The sequence below is a fragment of the Diabrotica undecimpunctata genome, chromosome 4 (assembly GCF_040954645.1).
Source record: "Diabrotica undecimpunctata isolate CICGRU chromosome 4, icDiaUnde3, whole genome shotgun sequence".
In the NCBI taxonomy this organism is placed as follows: domain Eukaryota; kingdom Metazoa; phylum Arthropoda; class Insecta; order Coleoptera; family Chrysomelidae; genus Diabrotica; species Diabrotica undecimpunctata.
In genome coordinates, this window is record NC_092806.1 from 154,508,347 (window position 1) to 154,529,827 (window position 21,481).

The 21,481-nt window shown below is 33.6% G+C and overlaps 1 protein-coding gene across 1 annotated transcript; it reads left to right on the top strand.

Annotated features, from left to right (window-relative positions):
- Nucleotides 1–3,949: 3,949 nt before the first annotated feature.
- On the top strand, nucleotides 3,950–21,189 carry LOC140440253 (4-aminobutyrate aminotransferase, mitochondrial-like). Its single transcript, XM_072530631.1, has 8 exons — nucleotides 3,950–4,190; nucleotides 13,551–13,669; nucleotides 16,437–16,604; nucleotides 18,324–18,528; nucleotides 18,723–19,001; nucleotides 19,723–19,984; nucleotides 20,572–20,837; nucleotides 20,919–21,189. Exons 1-8 carry the CDS (start codon nucleotides 4,142–4,144, stop codon nucleotides 21,038–21,040), a joined length of 1,470 nt encoding a protein of 489 aa, XP_072386732.1. The 5' UTR covers nucleotides 3,950–4,141; the 3' UTR covers nucleotides 21,041–21,189.
- Nucleotides 21,190–21,481: the final 292 nt, after the last annotated feature.

Here is a 21,481-nt window from a genome sequence, read left to right on the forward strand (position 1 = left end):
TTTTATTAAATTTACCAACTGATTTAGTACTCCTAGCTCTTTCACTGCTCTGAACATTTCTCTACTATTTACAGAGTCATAAGTGCCTTGTAATCTATAAATATGTGATCTATGCCACATTTCAGTGTTTTCTTCTAAAATTTGTCTCAAGGTTGCAGAGATTGCCGATTTTTAATTATTAAAAAGATTTAATCTTTTTCGTTCAAAGCAATTGGCACCTCTGTACGCTAACCACTGCAGTGATCAAGTTTTAGGAGACATTCGTTGGACTTTTCGAGTTTGAATTTATATCGGCCCGAGTGTCTGATGAAGCAGAGATGCTGAAATGAGTCATAACACTCTATTGATACCGATTCGAGCACGGGAAGTTTAACGAATTTGTCCTCCTAGGCCATATATTTGGCCATTTAATTTAATATATATACAGTAAGGTCTCGTTTTCGTAAGAATATAAAAAAATCGAATAAAAAAGAAATTACTTGCCTTGAAAAAGTAGGGATAAGTTTCATAGCCTTCTAAAATTACATAAAACCAAGACAAACAAAAAAAAGTTTGCAGAAATTAAAAGAAGTATGCTGCATGATAAATTACTTCGAATATCTGCAAGAAATTTATACAAAACCTTAAAAAAAACTTGTATTAAAAACTTAATTACTTTTATTTTATGAGAAAGTATTAGGTACATATAATTTTACATTTACATTTTTAATCATTATCACTATCTGAAAATGGTTTATACCGTTTGAGAAGTGGCTCAAAATCATCTTCATCGTCAGAAGAAACTGTCTCTGCAAAATATATTTGCGGTAAATGAGATGGATTTTCACAAATTCATTCTCGTTCTGTGTAACTCTTCCTTTTCTGACATGATGCTAGTAATTTTTTATGTAGTTCATGATATCCTGACATGCAATTCTGCAGCTCACGTTGTAATTTAAAGGCTCGTTCAGAATTGCGGTCATTAATAAGAAAATGATTTTCTAATTTACTGCAAAGTTGAAGACCTTCTCGAATTAATTTGACAATGAGTGGGTTGGTTTTTCTTTTCCATCATTATTATCTTCTAGACTCACAACGCCATCTAAAGTTAGATCTAATTTTGATCAATTATATCATGGCCACTTAATCCATCATCCATAAACAATTCATCTAGGTACATCGTGGCTGCAGATATTAAAACCATCTCGACCAATTTCATGTGCCAAATTATATATTTCATCTGATAGTGTCGATGTTTCCATGGTTAGATTGCTTGTTACATACGCTGGTCAAACTTTTTTCCAACAGGCATTTAAAGTTCTTGGTCTTATTTGAGCGGAAGCAGATGCAAGATGAATCAAACAATCAAAAATAGAAAATTGCTTCCACACGTTTTTTACTGTTAAGGGCTCATTTTCTGGTTTACTCACAATGGATTTGTAAGTTGAGTTTTTGTAATATTTTTTAAATGTTGCAATTATGCCTTGATCTAATGGCTAAATAAGGCTTGTTGTATTGGGCGAAAGAAATACTATTTTAACGTTTGGATTTTCTAAGTGTGGATGACCTGCTACATTGTCAATAATTAATAAAACTTAAAAAATATATACTGGAATTATATGCCCCATACACAAAAAAGGAAACGTTCTTGAATGTTCCAACTTTAGAGGGATTTCCCTTCTTAATACAGCGTACAAAATTGTGTCCCTGATACTTAACGAACGACTGGCACGGTATACTGACAATATAATAGGATCCTACCAAAGAGGCTTCTTGAAAAATAAATCTACCATTGATCACATATCATCTATCAGACAAATATTAGAAAAAACGACAGAGTACGACATAGACTGCCATTACATCTTCGTAGACTTTAAGGCAGCGTACGACACTATTGACAGGTCCCAATTATATTCGGCGATGATCGAATTAGGAATACCAAAAGGATTGGTAGAATTAATTAAAATGACAATGATGAAAGTCGAATTTAAAGTGCGCGTACAAGGGGATGTTTCAAAACAAATTTAAAACCAACAGAGGACTGCGCCAGGGAGATGCTGTATCATGCATGCTGTTCAACCTAGCGTTAGAAAAAGTTATGAGAGATTCGGGAATAAACTTAAAAGGTACGATATATACCCGTAGTATACAAATAATGGCATACGCTGATGATATCGTCATAATTGGAAGAACCCAAAATGAAGCAGTGGAGGCTTTCACACGTATCAAAAATGCCGCAGAAAACATCGGACTCCTGATTAACATCCAGAAAACTAAATATATGCCGGCCGTATCAAGAATTCAACAAAATAACTTAGAGGTGCAACACGAAACGATAGAAATGGTAGAAGAATTCTGCTACTTAGGATCACTGGTAGACTACAAAAATAACACATCCAACGAGATAAAAAAAGAATATGCGTGGCTAACCGCTGTTATTTTTGGCCTGGACCCTCAACTAAGAGCGAGAAGTATGTCAATAGCAACAAAGTGCAAACTTTATAAAACAATAATACGCCCAGTGCTCGCATACGGATCGGAAACATGGGCAATGACGACCCGAGATGAAGAGTTACTGCGAGTCTTTGAAAGAAAAGTATTGAGGACCATATATGGCGAAGTAAACGAACAGGGTCTGTGGAGAAGGCGATATAACTTTGAACTCTATAGACTTTTTGGTGATGCAGATATTGTAAAGACCATCAAAATAAACCGCCTAAGGTGGGTGGGCCACGTTATGCGGATGGATGAGAGTGATCCCACTAAAATAACTATGCTAAACAGGCCGGTCGGAAGAAGAAGAAGGGGCGACCTAAACTCAGATATCTGGACGATGTACAGGAAGATCTGGGGGAGATTGGAGTGAGGGGCTGGAGAAGACAGACACTCGATAGGGAAGGATGGAAAAATGTTTTGAAGCAGGCCAAGGCTCACGAAGGGCTGTAGTGCCAACTGATGATGAGATTGCAGAATATTACAATAGACATTACTAAGTTTATTGTTGTCTGCTTTATAATTTATTACATTTCTTGTTTTTGTAATGTAACACATTTTAAGAAATAGCTTGTTTTTATAGTTATCTAGTGTGGAAAATTTTAACATCATCATAGTTCAACTGGTGGTCTGTGTTAATGAAATGTTCGGCAACATCGCATGTGTTTTTACCTTTGTGACAATCACTTTTGTGCTGGGTAATACGTTGTTTTAGCCATTGGCTTGTCTGTCCAATATAGCAGCCTTTGAAGCTTAAACATGGTAGTTTGTAGATCGTATTGCTAGTGTACATTGCTAGTGTCTTGTCTGTAATATGAGAAAGCAAACTTTCGGTATTAATACAGCTGTAACTGCCAATTTTGATGTTAGTGTGTGGTAATTTTATTTATCAGGTTTCTAACGAATAGCGATCTTGTGTATTCAAAGTCTTGTGGAGCATATCTATCTAACGGTATACCATAATAGGGTAAGTTGTAAATTAATTATTTTAGTAATGTGTTTGGATAACCGTTGTTAAATTAAATTAAGTTTTAAATCTTTTTCTTCAAGAGCTTGTCTCCACTGTTCTAGATTTGCTGTAAATCTCTTTTAGTATTTCCATTCTATCATTATATCATCAACATACATTAAACATTACCTTTACCCTGCAGTTTCCCTGTTATCTGATTTAAAACTAAAGAGAATAAAGAAGAACTCATCACTGAAGCCTGATGCAATTCTACTTTTACATAAAAATCAGACTTTCCCGTACCGTCCCAACGTTAGTTAACGTTAGTTGTTACTCCTTCAAACGTATCTCTCACAATATTCACATGCTCACCAGGGAATAATACAAAGAAATAAATATTGCAAATAAGTTAATAAATAAATAATTAGCTTTTGTAAACGAGTTCTTTTATGAGCAATAAAAGGTTTTACGGTATATAATATTCATAGTTGATCTTGATTTATAATCTTTGTGTCTTGATAAAAAGCTTCAGTGCAGGCGCTGACGAAAAACAACAACTTGCCGAGCTATATTACTAAAATACCCGCATACGAATAACACAGTTGATTATTTCTCCACGGAGGTGAATGTTTTTAGACGCGTAATTTTCAATTGAATAAAATAAAGCATCGTGTGTTCTGCTTTACTGCTGTTGTTTTTCAGTACGTTGATATTCGAATCATGTGGGCGAAGTCTCTAACCACAGCCGTTCAAAATGCAGCTAAAACAAGTGAGTAAATCTTCATTGCGTTATATTGATAATGATTAATTATATTTTTATTTTATATGGTAAAATCATAAATAAAATGCAAACTCAATAATCAGAATTTTATTAGATATATACATATTATATTTAAAAATAATGAAAATATTAAATATCTGCGAAATAAAACTATAATATTCAATTCAATTAATATAAATTCGCTACAAAGTACATTATTAGATAATTTTCTTTGGAAATTTTGTCTTAAAGGGTAATTTTTAAGGGTTACAAAATAATTTTATATTATAAAATGCATTTCCATAAGATAAAAAAATCTTTATTTAAAATACTTCTTCTTCTTCTACGGCACTACAGCCCAAAATGAGCCTTGGCCTCCTTTATTTTTTGCCTCCACCCTTGTCTGTCTGTGGCTGCTCTTCTCCATACACGGACTCCTAAAAGTGCTTGTGCGTCGCTGCTTACTGTGTCTTCCCAGCGCTTTCTTGGCTTTCCAACTGGTGCATTCTGGCGTTTCCCTGCATTCTGGCGTTCAGTGCTCGTTTTGGTAGCCTATCCTCTCCCATTCGTATCACATGTCCGGCCCATTGCAATCTTTGTATTCTAATGAAGTCTGACAGTGGTGTTTCCTTATACAGTTGATAGAGCTCGTTGTTATATCGAATTCTGAAGATTCCGTTTTCCCTCACAGGTCCTAGTATTCTCCTCAGTACTTTTCTTTCGAATGTGTCGAGTTTGTTTTTGGATGTTTCTTTCAGGACCCATGCTTCGCTGCCATAACATGCTATTGGCCGAATTAAAGTTTTATAGATTCTCATCTTTGTATTTCGGTGGACACTTTTAGACCGAAATATATGGGAGAGGGCAAAATAAGCTTTGTTTGCCTGCGTTATCCTTTTTCGTATTTCTCCATCCTCTGCTCCATCGGCATATATTTCTACTCCCAGGTATGTAAACTTTCCAACCGTTTCAATGTCATCTTCATGCATAATGTTTTGTGGGATTATATTTCTTCTCGTCTGTACCATTATTTTTGTTTTTTCTGTGTTAATTTCCAGACCTAGCCTTTTCGTTTGTGTTTTTAACTCTGCGTATGCTTCCTGTGCTCCTGTTGATGTTCTTAAAATACTTAAACATGATTAAGATTTAAATAGCGCACAATCTTTAGTTTTTAATTTTGGCTAAAAAGGCGTAGTTTTCACCCCTTAAAAAACACCCATTTTAATCATATATCTTTTGAAGAGAAAAGGAAGTTAAGTTTATTTGCAAAATGTCATCAATTGTGCGTTTCTTTAAAATTCTGAGGTTTGACAATATTTTACCGTGGAAGAATGGATTATGAACAAAGAATGGAAGGACTATTACAAGGAACTGTTAACAGAACAAAGACCACAATTCTTTTGAAAAGAAAACAGGCCAAGACGAAGCAGATCTCCACAACAAGAAATAGAAATATCAGATAGGGACATAAGAACGGCCATAAAAGCAATCAAAAATAAGAAAGCACCGGGACCTCGAGGCATCTCACCTGAGCTAAAGTACGGCTCAAAAAAATTACACTGGATGATAAAATGGATATTTCAGAAAGCCATAAATGGAGAACAGTTCCCAAAGGAATGGACGGAGGCATATATGACATTTATATTAAAGAAAGGAGATAGAAAACGATGCGAAACCACAGAGGAGTAAGTGTAATATCATCAATAGGAAGATACTGCGAGAAAAGATAGAGCAAGCGATAAAAGACAAAATCCGGGAGGATCAGGCAGGCTTCACGGCAGGAAGATCATGCATAGACCACATATACACACTGGAACAACTATTGAAAAAAAAAGCAAAGAATATAGATATACATTTGGCATTTGTGGACCTTAGAAAGGCGTATAAATCTGTACCAAGGTCAGAACTATGGGAGGCAATAGGCAATGTACAAATTAGAAAAACAGACGGAACTCATAGAAGCTACAAAAGCTCTGTATAAAGAAAATAAAGTGTCCATTAAAAGGGGAACAAGAATCATAGGAGACTTCACCACAACAAAAGGGCTCCTGCAGGGTTGCTCCGTATCTCCAACCCTATTCAAAATACACTTAAAGAAAGCCTTGACTACATGGAAAAGAAAATGCAAAGGCATGGGAGTACAGGTACGAAATGAATACCTATATACGTTAGGCTTTGCAGACGATCAAGTAGTGATTGCACAAGACCAAGAAGACCTCAGTTACATGATGAAGAAACTACAAGAAGAATATACCAAGGCTGGCCTACAGCCTTGCGAAAACAGAGTACCCATCTACAAGTGAAGAAGACATAGAAGATCAGTATGGTGGGATAGACACCTAAATATGAAGACAAAAACACAGATTTCTAAAACATTAGTGCGAAGTATTATGACATATGGGGCTGAAAATTCGATTATAAACAAGAAAAACAGCAGTAAGACACTAGCAACAAAGATGGAATGCCTGCGAAGATGCTGCAGAATAACAAAAATGGATAGGATAAGTAATGACAAAATAAAGCAAAGAACATCAATGGAAACAGACATACTAACATACATAGAACAAAAAAGACTAAAGTGGTATGGACATGTAAGAAGAACTAGCGACAGCAGATGTATAAAGAGAATAACCGAATGGAGCCCCATAGGAAGGAAAAAAAGAGGACGACCCCGAAGATCCTGGAGGAACGAAGTAGACGACGCCATAAGTAAGAGAGGCCTAAACGATGGAGAATGGTACAACAGAGAAAGATGAAAACGGTTGAGCGAGGGAAGGCAGCGAATACTGTAGAATCTCTGAATATATATACAATGGATTATCAAAGGCATTAACAATTTTGTGGAACATCCTTTTACAATAATGATGCTTTTTATGATACTCTGGTCCATGGGTTGAAGTTTCGTAGTGACATTTGGTTTAAAAAATATCAATTCAACGTTGGTAAATTTTTTATCTACAGCAATTGGATGTGTAGGACAGTTGTCCGGTACATCAAAATCTTTGGTTGTTGTCTTTTCATTGTGGTATCCAATTCTTTAATCAATTTTTCGAAAACCTCCGAAATCATCCATGCTTTTTTATTATTTACATAATCCAATTCCAGAGATTTAACTACTTTCTAAACAATGTGGATTTTTGGCCTTCTCTGAAAATCTGTGACTTCTGTGAGTATAGTAGGAGTAATAATTTTTCAGGGTGGTGCAGTTGGGTGAGTAGATAGCGAATATGTCAACAAATTGACCTTGATTGTCTATTACTTTCGTGGGAGATGTTATTTGTAATCAAAAATTTAGAAGCAGGTAATTAAAATTGCTGACATTTCCACAGTTTAGCAGCGTATCTTCAGGACATTATTATTATATTATCACTTTTAAAAGTTGTTTGATATAATATGTGTATAAATGCGTCCGTTAGAATCTCTGCATCTTCAATGGGATTCATTTCTATTTTAGCGAGTTATTCATTCCTAACTTTTAGCTCGACCTGATCTCTGTGTTGGTATTTTGATAAGTACTTGTATTTTATCGGGGTGTTTTTTAGATGACATCTTTTTTAGTCTAAGTTTATATGTTCTCCATGTGTGTTATATTTAAAATGTTTTAATTAATTTGTTAGAGTTAGAGTACTTATATAAGTAATAGATACCTATTCACAAAAATTAGTAATCATAAAAAATTATATCTATATCCGCATTTAAACGACATACTCAAAAAAATTTTACAATGTTTGATTGTTTAATCTTATCTAATATTTAAATCAATTGTTAACACTGAACTCACGCGTCCCTGGTATAATTTTAGAATTTTCAAAATTTTATATTCAAATTTAAAGTTCAAGGTGAGGAAGGTGACATACATTTAAAAACTTGATTTGTTTTTTGACGTATATTATTAATTAGCAATATTTTAAATATATCATCATCATCAGTGGTGCTACAGCTCTAGTTGAGCCTTGACCTTCCCCAGTCTATTTCGACAGTCGTTTCTGTTCATCGTCAACCGTTGCCAATTTGCCGCGCCGATATTCCTTGCGTCCTCGTCCACACCGTCCCTCCTGCTCAGTCGTGGTCTGCCTCTACTCCTATTTCCCACTGGGACCGATAATAGAGTTCGTCTGGGTGGGAAATTTTCATTTGCTCTTGACACATGTCCAGCCCATCTAAGCCTACCTATTTTTATGAAGGATATTACATCTCTACCATTTACTATTTTTTTATACTTCTCGTACAATTCGAAATTATATCGTCTTCTCCAAATACCATTCTCACAGAATGCGCCCATTATTCTTCTTAGTATCTTCCTTTCGAAGACGAGCAGAAGATTTGCGTCTGTTTTGGAGATGGTCCATGTTTCTGACCCATATGTCAGCACTGGTAGGATGAGTGTTCTATATATTATTAGTTTGGTTTTCTGGCTTAAATTTCTGTTTTTTAGCTTCTTGCTTAGTCCAAAATAACATTTGTTTGCTAGCAGTACCCTCCGTTTTACTTCTTCAGATGTGTCATTATCGTTTGTTATGAGAGAACCCAAATATGTAAACTTATTTACTACCTCAAAATTATATTGGTCTATACTGAAGTTTTTTTCGGCGTTTCTAGCTCTATCTCTGTTATTTGGAATAGATGCTAACATTTTGGTTTTTTCCTCGTTTATTTTAAGGCCCATATTTTGTGCGGCTGTCAAGAAGGTGGAAGTCATCTCTTTAAATCCTCGTGTAGTACGTGCGATCAAATCCAGATCGTCAGCGTAAGCCATAATCTGCGTTGATTTATTAAAGATTGTTCCCCTATTGTGTAACTCGGCATCTCTTATAGTCTTTTCTAACGCTATATTAAAGAGAAGGCACGCCAGCGCGTCTCCCTGCCTTAACCCTGCATATGTTTCAAACGCTTGTGACATATCGCCTTGTATTTGCACTCTGCAGATCACTTTACTCATAGTTGTTTTTACGAGCCTTATTAATTTATGGGGAATGTTAAGTTCATTCATGGCTTCGTATAATTTACCTCTTAGGACGCTATCATACGCTGACTTAAAGTCCACAAAGAGATGGAACGTGTCAATATTAAATTCATTGGTTTTTTCTAAGATTTGACGTAGCACAAAAATCTGGTCAATTGTTGACCTACCTGGCCTAAAACCGCTTTGATACTCACCAAGGATTTCTTCCACGTACGTACTTAAACGGCTGTAGAGGGTGTTGGAGAATATTTTGTACATTGTATTCAGAAGAGTTATACCCCTATAATTTTTACATTCCAACAAATCTCCCTTTTTGTGCAGTGGACATATGATTCCAGTGCACCATTCCTCTGGCATTTGTTCTTCTTCCCAGACTTTGACTATTTTAAATATATATTGTATATATATTTAGTTCTTTTCTTTTCTTAAATCTTAAGAAAAGAATTTGTAGAACATTATCAACAAGAATATTCCGACATGAACACAATTAATAAAGAAATGCAACGAAAGCTCTTGAAAACAGGACTAAATGTTGCAAAGAAAACGAAAATTAAAGAAGATAGAATAAGTGATGGAACAATACGGTTGATGAAAAAGAGACGCACATTTCTAAGCTAAGGAAAGTGAAACACTGATCCTTTCAAAGAATTGAATAAACAAATAAAGAAGGGAGTAAAGGAAGATTTAATTATCTACAATGAAAACAAGGTAGAAAAAATAATAGAAAAGAACCGAGGCCTGAAATGCTTAAGATCAAACTTAGGAAAGCCTATAATAATCTCATTGAAGAATAAAGATGGAAAATAAATAAGAGAAAAGAACGAAATCCTAAAAGTTACTCAAACATTTTACCGTGATTTATATTCCTCAAACAAGAACCCAGATAACACTGCAAAGGAAGATCTTAAGAGAAAGATAACAAGTGTCAACTCAGAAATACTCGCTAGATTCCTTCGAAATAAAACAAACTATGGCACAAATAAAGAACAATAAGGCTCCGAGCCCAGATGGAATACTTGTAGAAATGTTGAAGGAGGGGAGTGAAATTATTCTCGACGAATTGAAAATTTTTTCAAAAAGTCCCAGATGAATGGAATGAAAGTTTGACAATAATTCTCTTCAAAAAAGGAGATATAGGAGATCTGAAGAACTATAGGCCAATCTCCCTGCTGTCCCAAATGTACAAACTGTTTATGAGAGTAATAAATAACAGGTTAACGTCGAAGCTCGATAGCTATCAACCGGTAGAACAGGCAGGATTCCGAAAGGGTTACAGTAAAGCGGATCATCTTCTTACAGTCAGAACGCTGATAGAGAAAGCTAATGAATATCACTTGAACTTATACATTGGCTTCGTTGTTTATGAAAAGGTATTTGACTCATAGAACTTTGGGCAATAGAGAGAGCTATGAATAACTGCAGGATAGACTCCCGATACAGAATGCCCATACATAATATTTACAAGAAAGCTAGAATGAAAATACAAATAGATACGAAAACCAAAGCTATACCAATCAACAGAGGAGTTCGCCAGGGAGATGTGATCTCACCAAAGATATTTACATTTGGACTGGAAGACGTGTTCAAAGACATTAACTGGGCAGATAAAGGAATAAATGTTAGTGGAAGAAAACTGAGTCATTTGAGATACGCTGATGACATTGTAATATTCGCTACAAGTTTCGAAGAACTACAGACCATGATGACACAACTATTTCAAGCTTTGGAAAAAATAGGTCTTAAAATGAACTGAAGATCTAAGATAAACTAAAAAAACAAAAATAATGACAAATACACCGAACATTAGAGAAATAACCTTGAACGACATAAATTTAGAAACAGTAAGCGAATACATCTACCTGTGATAGATAATCAAAGTTAACAAAGAAAATCAAACTGCCGAAATTACCAGAAGAATAAGGTTAGCGTGGGCAGGATTTGGAAAACTGTTGGATCTTGAAAAGCACTAAAATAGAACAATATTTGAAAATCAGAATTTACGATCAGTGTATACTCCCTATACTCACGTATGGTTCACAGACTTGGACACTCACCAAGTCTAATATGGATAAAATAGTAAAAGCACAAAGAGCGATGGAAAAATCAATGCTCGGGGCGAGACTTATAGACAAAAAAACAAACAAATGGATTAGAAGCAAAACCAACGTAAAAGACGCAGGAGAACATGCTGCCAAATTAAAATGGAGCTTCGCCCGACTGAAGGATAAAAGATGGAGCCACTGAAGACCACAAATGAGATGGGCTGATGACATTCGGAGAGACGAAGATCGGAGAACACAACTGAAAGCAAGTGGCGCAAAATAGAAAACACTGGATTGATTTGGGGGAGGTCTATGTCCAAAGTCGGATTACTTAAGTCTGAAGAAAAAAAAAAAAGAAATTTATATTTAGTGATTTTTTTTAAGGAGTAGTCAACAAAGGTAAAAATGAAGTAAAATCTCCCAATTTTTTCGAATGGCAGGGAATTTCCTGAAAATTAGTATTTAACACAACTCATCTGACCCTCTAAATAAAAAAAATTTATTTGTCCCGATGTGTACTATTTGCGGGTAAAAACTACCCTTGTATAAAAAAATTATAAGAGTCCAAATTTAGGTATTTTAAAGATTCAATTCATGTTCAAATATTTTGAATAAAGTTCCTTTCAAATGTTTTAATATAGTTTATAAAATAATTAAATTACTTATCTGCCCTTAAAATCTTTAAAAACTACTCTTTCGTGTCCGAAAAAATTGGGAAAATCGTTTTTAGAAGATTAAAATGAACTTTGGGTGCATTCACAATGTGTTATACCTCTTTTATTATTCATTAGACAACCTATCACTCATTAAAAAGTTACAACTATTAAAAAAGCAACCCTTAAATAAAATTTTATAAAATAATAAAATAAAGAAAACAACTATTATTGAAGGCTTGAGACTGGTATACATACGATGAATTGTAAATTTTTAAGTTTTCAAATAATTTTTCAAAAAGAATGTGATTTTATTGAACTGAGTTTATTTATCTAATTTACTAACTTTATTTATTATAAAAAATGTTACTCAGTTTATTAAAGTCTTTATTTATACAAATTTATTACACTAATACACTAATTTATGTCACACTGTAATTATATAATTTGTTTACAACATTTACTACAATTTATACTCCCGACAATACGCGGCGCGTTACATTTCAAAACTCGACTCGATATTAATTTTTGACTAACTTCAACAATGAAACTTTCTCTATATATATCAAACAGCCGTTAGCCTGGAATCTCTCGAAGCGGACGGATGTTGAGCTGTGCTGACCCTTCTCGAATAAAAGGGAACGCCAGACCGGTTTCATAGCGGCCCGCAGAACCTACGAGAACATACTAGAAAATTCGTATTAGAATAATAAATTGCTTACAGGTTAAATATGATTCATATTTATCGTAACAATATTGTAACTTTTAGAAGACATACCCATTTTAGAAAACCAAACAACATTTGAATTTTAATATTGTTATCAACATTTCCTACATTCTAATATCTTTTCTTTTAAATTTTTCATAAAACTTAATACAAATTATATTCGTTTGAAATTATAATCATGCGATTTTTGATTACTAGCAAAAACTATATTTACACATAGGCTGTAGATAAATACTTTCAATCAAAACATTTTATAATACAGTATGTGTATGAATAATTTATAAGGCTTTTATTTTTATTTTAATTTTATAAACATTGCATTTCTAATGGAAATGCGTCATTGGTTTTGCTATAATTGTTATTCTTGTATATTGCATAACATGTAATTATCACTAGCTGGTTATAAATTTTTAACAATAACAGAAAAAAAATAACTATTTTAATAATATTTCTCGCAGATCCGTACTTTCTCAATAATATCCATTTCAAGAATTTTCCTTTCTGTACGGAAGAAATTTTTTGTGGGGAAATTAATATTCTATTTATTTATTTGGCAATAGTTACTTGTATATGTGCATGTTATTATTTTTCTATACAACAATTTATTTAACAAAATCACTCGACTGACGTCTCGTGATTTAAATGTCAAAATTTAATTCGCGAAAATTGCCAGGCAACAAACTTTCATAGCAGTCGAAAATATTGCGGCAAAATTGTCTCTCTTATGATTATTATATACGATTAAATACCAATAGAAATAATGCATCAAAATTTCGAATATTTTTATTACCGCTAACTGTATTTGTCATTGACAAATGGTTTTTTTATGAATTATTATTGAACGACTCAGATTTGTTTGTCGAAGACTAAATTGTTTTATATTGCTTTTAGCTGAATTAATAATACCTAAATGAGATCGTGCCTGTGCACTCTTGAACATTTTGTTGTACTATAAAAACAGATATATTAAAAATTTTTTTGTAGGTGGTGTTCGGGCGGCTTCTACAATTTTATCTGGGGAGCCTAAAGAGCCAACTATAGTCACCTCGGAAATACCTGGACCAAAATCGAAACAGCTTATTTCAGAATTAGATACTGTGACAGTAAGTCTTCATTTGTTGTATCTTCCTTACAAATGTATTAAATGTGAACTATACTTAATCCTAAAATTGTTTTCTTAATTTACATTTACATAATTTAAAATACAATCACTTTACTTAATTTTTTCTGTCTTCCTCCTATTTAAGGCTAGGACGACAACAGAATAGTGTTTTAATCTGTTGTAGAACTTTTATAACAAATAAGTCACTTTTGGAGAGTCGATGAACTTTTTGCCTAAAGTCGTCTTATGAAATCGTCCTACGTTTAAAACCAGCGAAATTCTAGTTTGGCAATTTATTTGTTGGGAAAGCTCGAGTTTTGTATTATATTTTTTACCGATCACCAAATTCGCACAAATAAATTTTCAAAAGAGTCAATTTCTTGAAAACAATAGAAATCTTTGGGGAAAATTGTCATGTGATGATTTTATATAGTTTTAAAATCGGCCGAATTAAACAACAATGCGTCGATTGATTTTCTCTTCTTGGATAACCATCATTTGTTCACAAATAGAAGAATTCAAGCGTGAATGCACCAGCCTCAGTGGTGCATTCACGTGCTGCCTCAGAGATAGCTGAAATTTGTTTCGGAGCATTGCGACTGGTAATAAAACATGGATAATATTACTATGAGCCCGAAACGAAAAATCAAATCAATGGTATAGGTGTTACATCGTAGCCAACAAAAATTTTTCGCGCACCCAATGTTGGCAAACAAATGGTCTCGAGTTTTTTTGGAAAAAAATTATTTTATCACGATTTCATTAGATAATTGTAGAACTGTTAGTATTGAATGGTGTACAACATTTGTTTGTTAGAAGTTTTCACAAGTACAGCCGGAATCCTCACATCGTCTTATCAGGACAATTGCAGTTCTCACACGGTTCGTATAACGTTCGATATTTTGAAGGTAAAAAGACATCGATTTGATGGGCCATCTGCATACAGTTTTGACTTGGCACCGTGTGATTTCTTTGCGTTCCAGAGAATCAAAAAGAAATTACGCGGTAAACATTTTAAGATGCCAGATACGGCGGTCGAATTATACAAAAACCTTATTTCTGATATATCTATTTCGAACTGGTATAAATGCCCGCTACACAAAAAGGGCGATGAATTAGAATGTAGAAACTATAGGGGAATAACCCTCCTTAATACAGCATACAAAATATTTTCGAGTATTTTATATGGTCGCCTGAGTGAATATTCAGAAGAGCTTCTTGGCAAATATCAAAATGGTTTTAGGCCTGGTCGATCAACAACAGACCAGATCTTTGTGCTAAGGCAAATACTGGAAAAAACCAATGAATTCAATATCGACACATACCATCTTTTCGTAGATTTTAAATCGGCCTATGATAGTGTCCTAAGAAATAAATTGTATGAAGCCATGGATGAATTCCACATCCCCGATAAACTGATCAGATTGGTTAAGGCTACAATGCGTAAAGTTGTTTGCAAAGTCGAAATACAGGACGAACAATCACAGGCATTTGAAACGCATGTTGGGCTGCGACAGGGAGATGCGCTGGCGTGTCTCCTTTTAAACATAGCTTTGGAAAAGGTGGTCAGGGATGCCCAAATAGACAGCAGAGGAAACATTTTTAATAAATCATCCCAAATTTTGGCATATGCAGATGATGTTGATCTAGTTGCCCGCACAACACGCAAGCTAGAAGAAATGTATACCACCTTGTCAAACGCCTCAAAAAATATGGCCCTGCAAGTAAATGAAGATAAAACTATAATAATGGCATCAATACCCAACAATAGAGCCAGAAACATCGGCCACCAATTCACGGTTGATAATTCCACCTTTGAAGGGGTGGACAAATTCACATACTTAGGCTCCCTGATCACCAAGGAGAACGTCATGACGGAAGAAATCAAGCGAAGAATAATCCTAGCAAACAAATGCTATTTTTAACTGAGTAGACATATGAGAAGCAGAAACTTAAGCCAAAAAACAAAAATAACCATATACAAAACCCTTATACAACCAGTGTTGACATATGGGTCGGAGACATGGACCATTTCCAAGGCAGATGAAAATCTCCTGCTTATATTTGAACGAAGGATCCTGAGAAGAATATTTAGTGGCGTGGACTTGGACTAATAGACTTGGGAAGGTCGAGGCTCTTTTATAGGGCTGTAGCACCAATGATGATGATGATAAATGCTCTGAAGCTATTTTGTTCTGGCATTTTTATTTTTAATTTTATTTCTTGTTTCTGGAACGACTTTTTGCAAAAACAGTTTGCATTCCCAATCAAAATAATAAATGGCAGAAATGTTTTGACATGATTGGTTTGTTCAAATGCATATTGATCTGAAAGACGAATACTTTGAAAAACAAAAAAGCTGTTTTTTCCAAAAATATATTTTCTTTCTATTATTTATGTTAAGGACGTTTATTATAATGAAAATATCGATGGTCCAGAAACATGGATTACACGGAAGGATCACGTGTTAATGTACTGCTAAACTCTTTGAATTTTTATGATCTCATTCGAATTAATAGGTATCTTTAATAGCAAAGAAATTTTACTAGGTTTGACCCTTACAAATCGTCATAGTGTGGTGATCGAAAACTCAATTCGCTATTTCAGAATAGTATTCGTCAGACTTTATTATCGTTTGATTTAGAGTTTGGTGGTTTTCCATGATTTTAGTCTTTATTTTACTATTGAATGTATATATGTCTCTATTGAACTAAATTGTAAAATTTTTTTAATTATAGATCGAAAATAATAACTTCTTTTTTTTTCAGCAAAGTGGAACTATACAGTTTTTTGCCGATTACCAAAATTCCATTGGAAATTACATAGCAGATGTAGATGGAAATAAATATTTAGATATATTTATGCAAATCTCATCGATGCCTCTAGGATACAATCATCCAGAAATGTTAAACGTTTTCAAAAATGAGGAGAGTCTAGTAAGTCAAAATAATATCAATAATATAAGTTGCCGATTATACCAGAGTATTCGATTCATTTTTACATACACAACGCGTTTGTTCCAGTTGATAAACTAGAATGAGTCAAAATAAAACAAAACGTAGGAACAATATTTTAAAACCATATTTCAAAATAAAGGCGTGCTCAAAAAATAATATGAAATTGTAAGAATAAAACTCAACAGTGTATAAAGATAAACATTGAGAAAAACTTGTCAGAAGCTTCTGCATAATCCAAATTTTACTAGGCATTTACTGACTGAAAAGTTTTAAATTAAACACCGATATACGAAGGGATATGTTTTATTTCGTCTATACCCGCAAGTTCTATCTGACGAGCTAATAATAGCGAAATATGTATAATATAATGGCAGGTTAACGAGGTAAGAATATTCCTTTTCGTATATTATTTAAATATTAATTTTACTTTGTTTAAAGTAGAAAGTTGCGAATTATTTCTACATGGTTAGCGTTCTTAGATATTTTATGAAAAATATCATGCGCGCCATCTTGTGTTCTTTATAGAAAAAGGGCAGAGAATGTATATATATATATATATATATATATATATATATATATATATATATATATATATATATATATACAATGGAACAACCTGGAACACCTGGAACAACCAAGGTCTATGTATAGATGGAGAATACCTAAACCATCTTAGATTCGCTGATGACATCATTCTAATTGCTAGAAGTCCTGAAGAATTACAACTACAAATTAATGAACTTAATACAGCTAGCAATGAGGTAGGCCTAAAAATGAACCTAGCAAAGACTAAAATAATGTGCAATGATCTGATCGCCAACGTGGAAATAAAAATTAATGAAACCTCGCTAGAAGTAGTAGATGAATACATATACCTGGGACAGCTCATACATAAATCGGGATCACTACTTCCAGAAATCAACAGACGAATAAACCAAGCGTGGTCAGCATTCGGACGAAATTCCATAGTCTTCAAGTCCAAAATGCCACTATACCTCAAGAAGAGAGTATTTGATCAATGCATATTACCCGTCTTGACATATGGATGTGAAATTTGGATATTAAAGAGAGAAATAACGTCGAAACTTCAAGTAACTCAAAGAGCAATGGAAAGATGTATGCTAGGGATAACAAAGAGGGATCGTAAAAGAATTGAATGGATACGGAGGCAAACCCAGGTGACTGATGTAATCCAAAGAATAAAATCCCTGAAATGGCAATGGGCAGGACATATGGCAAGAAGAACAGATAACAGATGGACCACTAGAACAACTATGTGGTACCCCAGGAACGCTAAGAGACCAAAGAGGCGCCCGAATCTCAGATGGGATTATGATATAAGAAAATTAACAGGAACAACGTGGTCTCGAATAGCACAAGATAGAAAAATATGGGCGCAAATGAGCGCAAATTATTAGAACAACGAATAACTAAGACATCGTCGAATAATAATAAGAACATAGAATAACATTGAAATAAGGGAGGCTGCACCGTAATTGGAAACGGTTGATAAAGCTGCACATGATGATGATATATATATATATTATATATATATATATATATATATATATATATATATATATATATATATATATATATATATATATATATATATATATAATTGAGGTTTCCGTGCTGTCAAACATTAAAAAATGCAGTATAGTTAAAAAGCTCGTTAATAATTTATTATTTATTTAGAAAGTTTTAGTCAACCGCCCAGCACTTGGATCTTTCCCTACAGAATATTGGCCCAAAAAACTGAAAGAAGTCTTGATGTCAGTGTCACCAGGCCTACCAAATGTAATGACGATGATGTGCGGTTCGTGTTCTAACGAAAATGCCTACAAATGCTTGTTTATTGCTTACAGAAAACATCAAAGGGGAGAAGATGTGGATTTTTCTGGTAAGCATATTCCACCGTTTCACACAGTTTTTTTGGTTCAATAATAATTTTCCATTTTTATTCATAGACGCTGATTATGTTGGAAATTTTGATCAGCAACTAAGTTGGCTTGTATATAGCAAGGCTAGTGTAAATCTGCGATATTAAAATTTGAACCACTTTGTATAATTTGTTCTGTAAATGAATATTTTCAGAGTTGGAAAAATCTTCATGTATGGTCAACCAACCTCCTGGTGCTCCAAACCTATCACTACTTTCATTCCACGGTGGTTTCCACGGCAGAACCATAGGCACTCTATCTACTACACATTCCAAAGCTATACACAAACTGGATATTCCCGCATTTGACTGGCCAGTGGCGCCTTTCCCAAAGTATAAGTATCCATTAGAACAAAACGAGAGAGAAAATCGACTTGAAGATGAAAAATGTTTAGCCGTCGTAGAAGAGCTGATTGAGAAATACAACAAAAAAGGTTCGTTTTGTTTTTTTATCTTATATGCAGAGATTGAAACCAATACATCTGAAGTATCAACAATGTTTTATTTCAAACTCTTTAATAAATTTGCTATAATCAGTTTATATTTACTATATTATATTATAGAGGGCGCTATATATATATATATATATATATATATATATATATATATATATATATATATATATATATATATATATATATATATATATATATATATATATATATATATATATATATATATGTATAATTTACTTGGAACAATGCAAAAAAAAAAGATTTCAACACATCAGCAATAAGAAGAAAAGTTTATTAGTCAAGCACGAAGCACTAATTTGTAGTCCGAATGAATTCGATCTCTTTTTATATAGAATTGTTACGATAGCATTGCTACGCTACTGCACGACTATGCGAGTGCTCGTTTAGAGATTCCGAGTACAGGCGCTCGACAAAGATCTAGATTTTCTGACGTCACGAGAGGTCTACAAGCCAGATATATTAATTTGTATCAGTTAGTCGATCAAATAAATGGGTACCGATAAGTAAATAAATGTTATAAATTAATTGTGATTTTAGTGTTAGTGTTACAATACTGTAAACAAATTAATACCAATATCACAGAATAATTGCATCTACTGTGCGTTTGTTCTATCCAAATTATGTTTCTTCATTGGTCTCCATTTTTATTCAACCAACAAATTTTCTTACTCTTTTGAAGGTGTTCCCGTTGCTGGTATAATCATCGAACCAATCCAGTCAGAAGGAGGAGATAACGAAGCATCTCCTGAATTTTTCCAAAAACTACAAAGAATTGCAAAGAAACATGGTGCTGGCTTTTTGGTAGACGAAGTCCAAACGGGTGGAGGGGCGACTGGAAAAATGTGGTGCCACGAACATTTTAACTTGGACAATCCCCCAGATATAGTTACTTTCAGCAAGAAAATGCTGACTGGAGGATTTTATCATAACTTAGATCATAAGTAAGTGTTGTGCGTGAATAAGATTTAAATGTCGCTTGTCAAAATGTTTAATGTGTTTTAAATGTAATCATTTTTTCCGAATCCTGAGAAAACTAATAAGTATATTTGAAAAATTTTAACGCAGAATAAAAGATTAGGTTCTTACCGAGGCCCAAAAGTCTCTGAAAACTTCTATAATGTTTATTTTAATAAGTTACAGGGGTGAAAAGGAAAAAAAAATTAGTGTGACTTCAAATATTTCATTCAGAAGAAACTTTTTGGTTATTTTAAGGGACTTTTAGCCCTCGGTAATAATGCAATCATTCATTCTGCGTTTAAATTTTTCAAAAATACTCTCAGGATTCGAATAAAATGAATACATTTAAAACACAGGGAACATTTTGACATACGACATTTTGCGCCTATGCCCTTATTTTGCACCTATGCCCATTATTTGGTCCTTCAATATTGAAAATACTAAATTTTTCTTAATTTCGAATCACTTTGAAACACATTTAGAGATAGCTTAGATAAGGTTAGGTTTCCTTTTAATACTTATGTGACTTTTTCTGTTTTTTGCTAAACTTACCCAAATTTTGTTTTTTCAGACCAACACAAACTTACAGAATCTACAATACCTGGATGGGAGACCCAAGCAAACTACTGCTGCTTGAATCATTCCTGAAAGTGATGAAGCAGCAAAACCTTTTGGATCAGGTAAACACTGTTGGAGCGAAGCTAAAGGCTGGTTTACATCAATGCCAAAATGAATTTCCAGTACTAAATTCTGTCAGAGGAAGGGGGTCATTTTTGGCGGTAAATTTGGAAACCTCTGCTTTGAGAGACAAAGTAGTGGCAAACTTAAAGAAAAAGGGTGAGTTATGTTTATTCTATTGTATTTACAACAAAAATACTATCATTTATATACTAAGTGGTTGTATTTAATATTTTTTAGGTATACTTACTGGAGGATCCGGTGAATTGGCTATAAGATTTAGACCATCTTTGACACTGCAAGAGAATCATGTAAACGTATTCTTGGATCGATTCAGGCAAGTCCTCAAGGGACTAAACTAAGAATGTTTTTAGAGACACCGACGACGTTTTAATAAAGTAAAATATTTTTACTGTGCATTTATTTTTGTAATGATATTGTAAGAAATAAAAATAATATACAATGAATTTTTGTAAAACAAATTGTTCCAATAAAACAATTTAATACCGTGCTTCAATTATTTTTAGTTTTTTAAATTATTTTAACAGTGCTGGCGGCAATAAATTAATCAACCAATGTTTTCTAAACCCGGACATCTATAAATTTTTTATATACTTCTTTCGATAACTATTGTAAAATGGCACTTACCTGTAACATTAATTTTTTCTATAGTAAAATCCACAGTTAGAATGCAGTGTAGGTAAGATAGGCAGTATATTTGTTACATGAGAACAGCCGATGTTACGTTAGGAATGTCCTACGGTTAATTTTCGCAAGAGACTCCTGGTTCGAAAAAATACAAA

Excerpts from the sequence above, each read along its gene's own strand:
- LOC140440253 (XM_072530631.1), top strand. The coding sequence starts at position 4,142 with ATGTGGGCGAAGTCTCTAACCACAGCCGTTCAAAATGCAGCTAAAACA. Across the intron at positions 16,605-18,323 it reads TCAAAAATGAGGAGAGTCTA|AAAGTTTTAGTCAACCGCCC; the intron begins GTAAGTCAAAAT and ends TTATTTATTTAG. Across the intron at positions 20,838-20,918 it reads GGCAAACTTAAAGAAAAAGG|GTATACTTACTGGAGGATCC; the intron begins GTGAGTTATGTT and ends AATATTTTTTAG.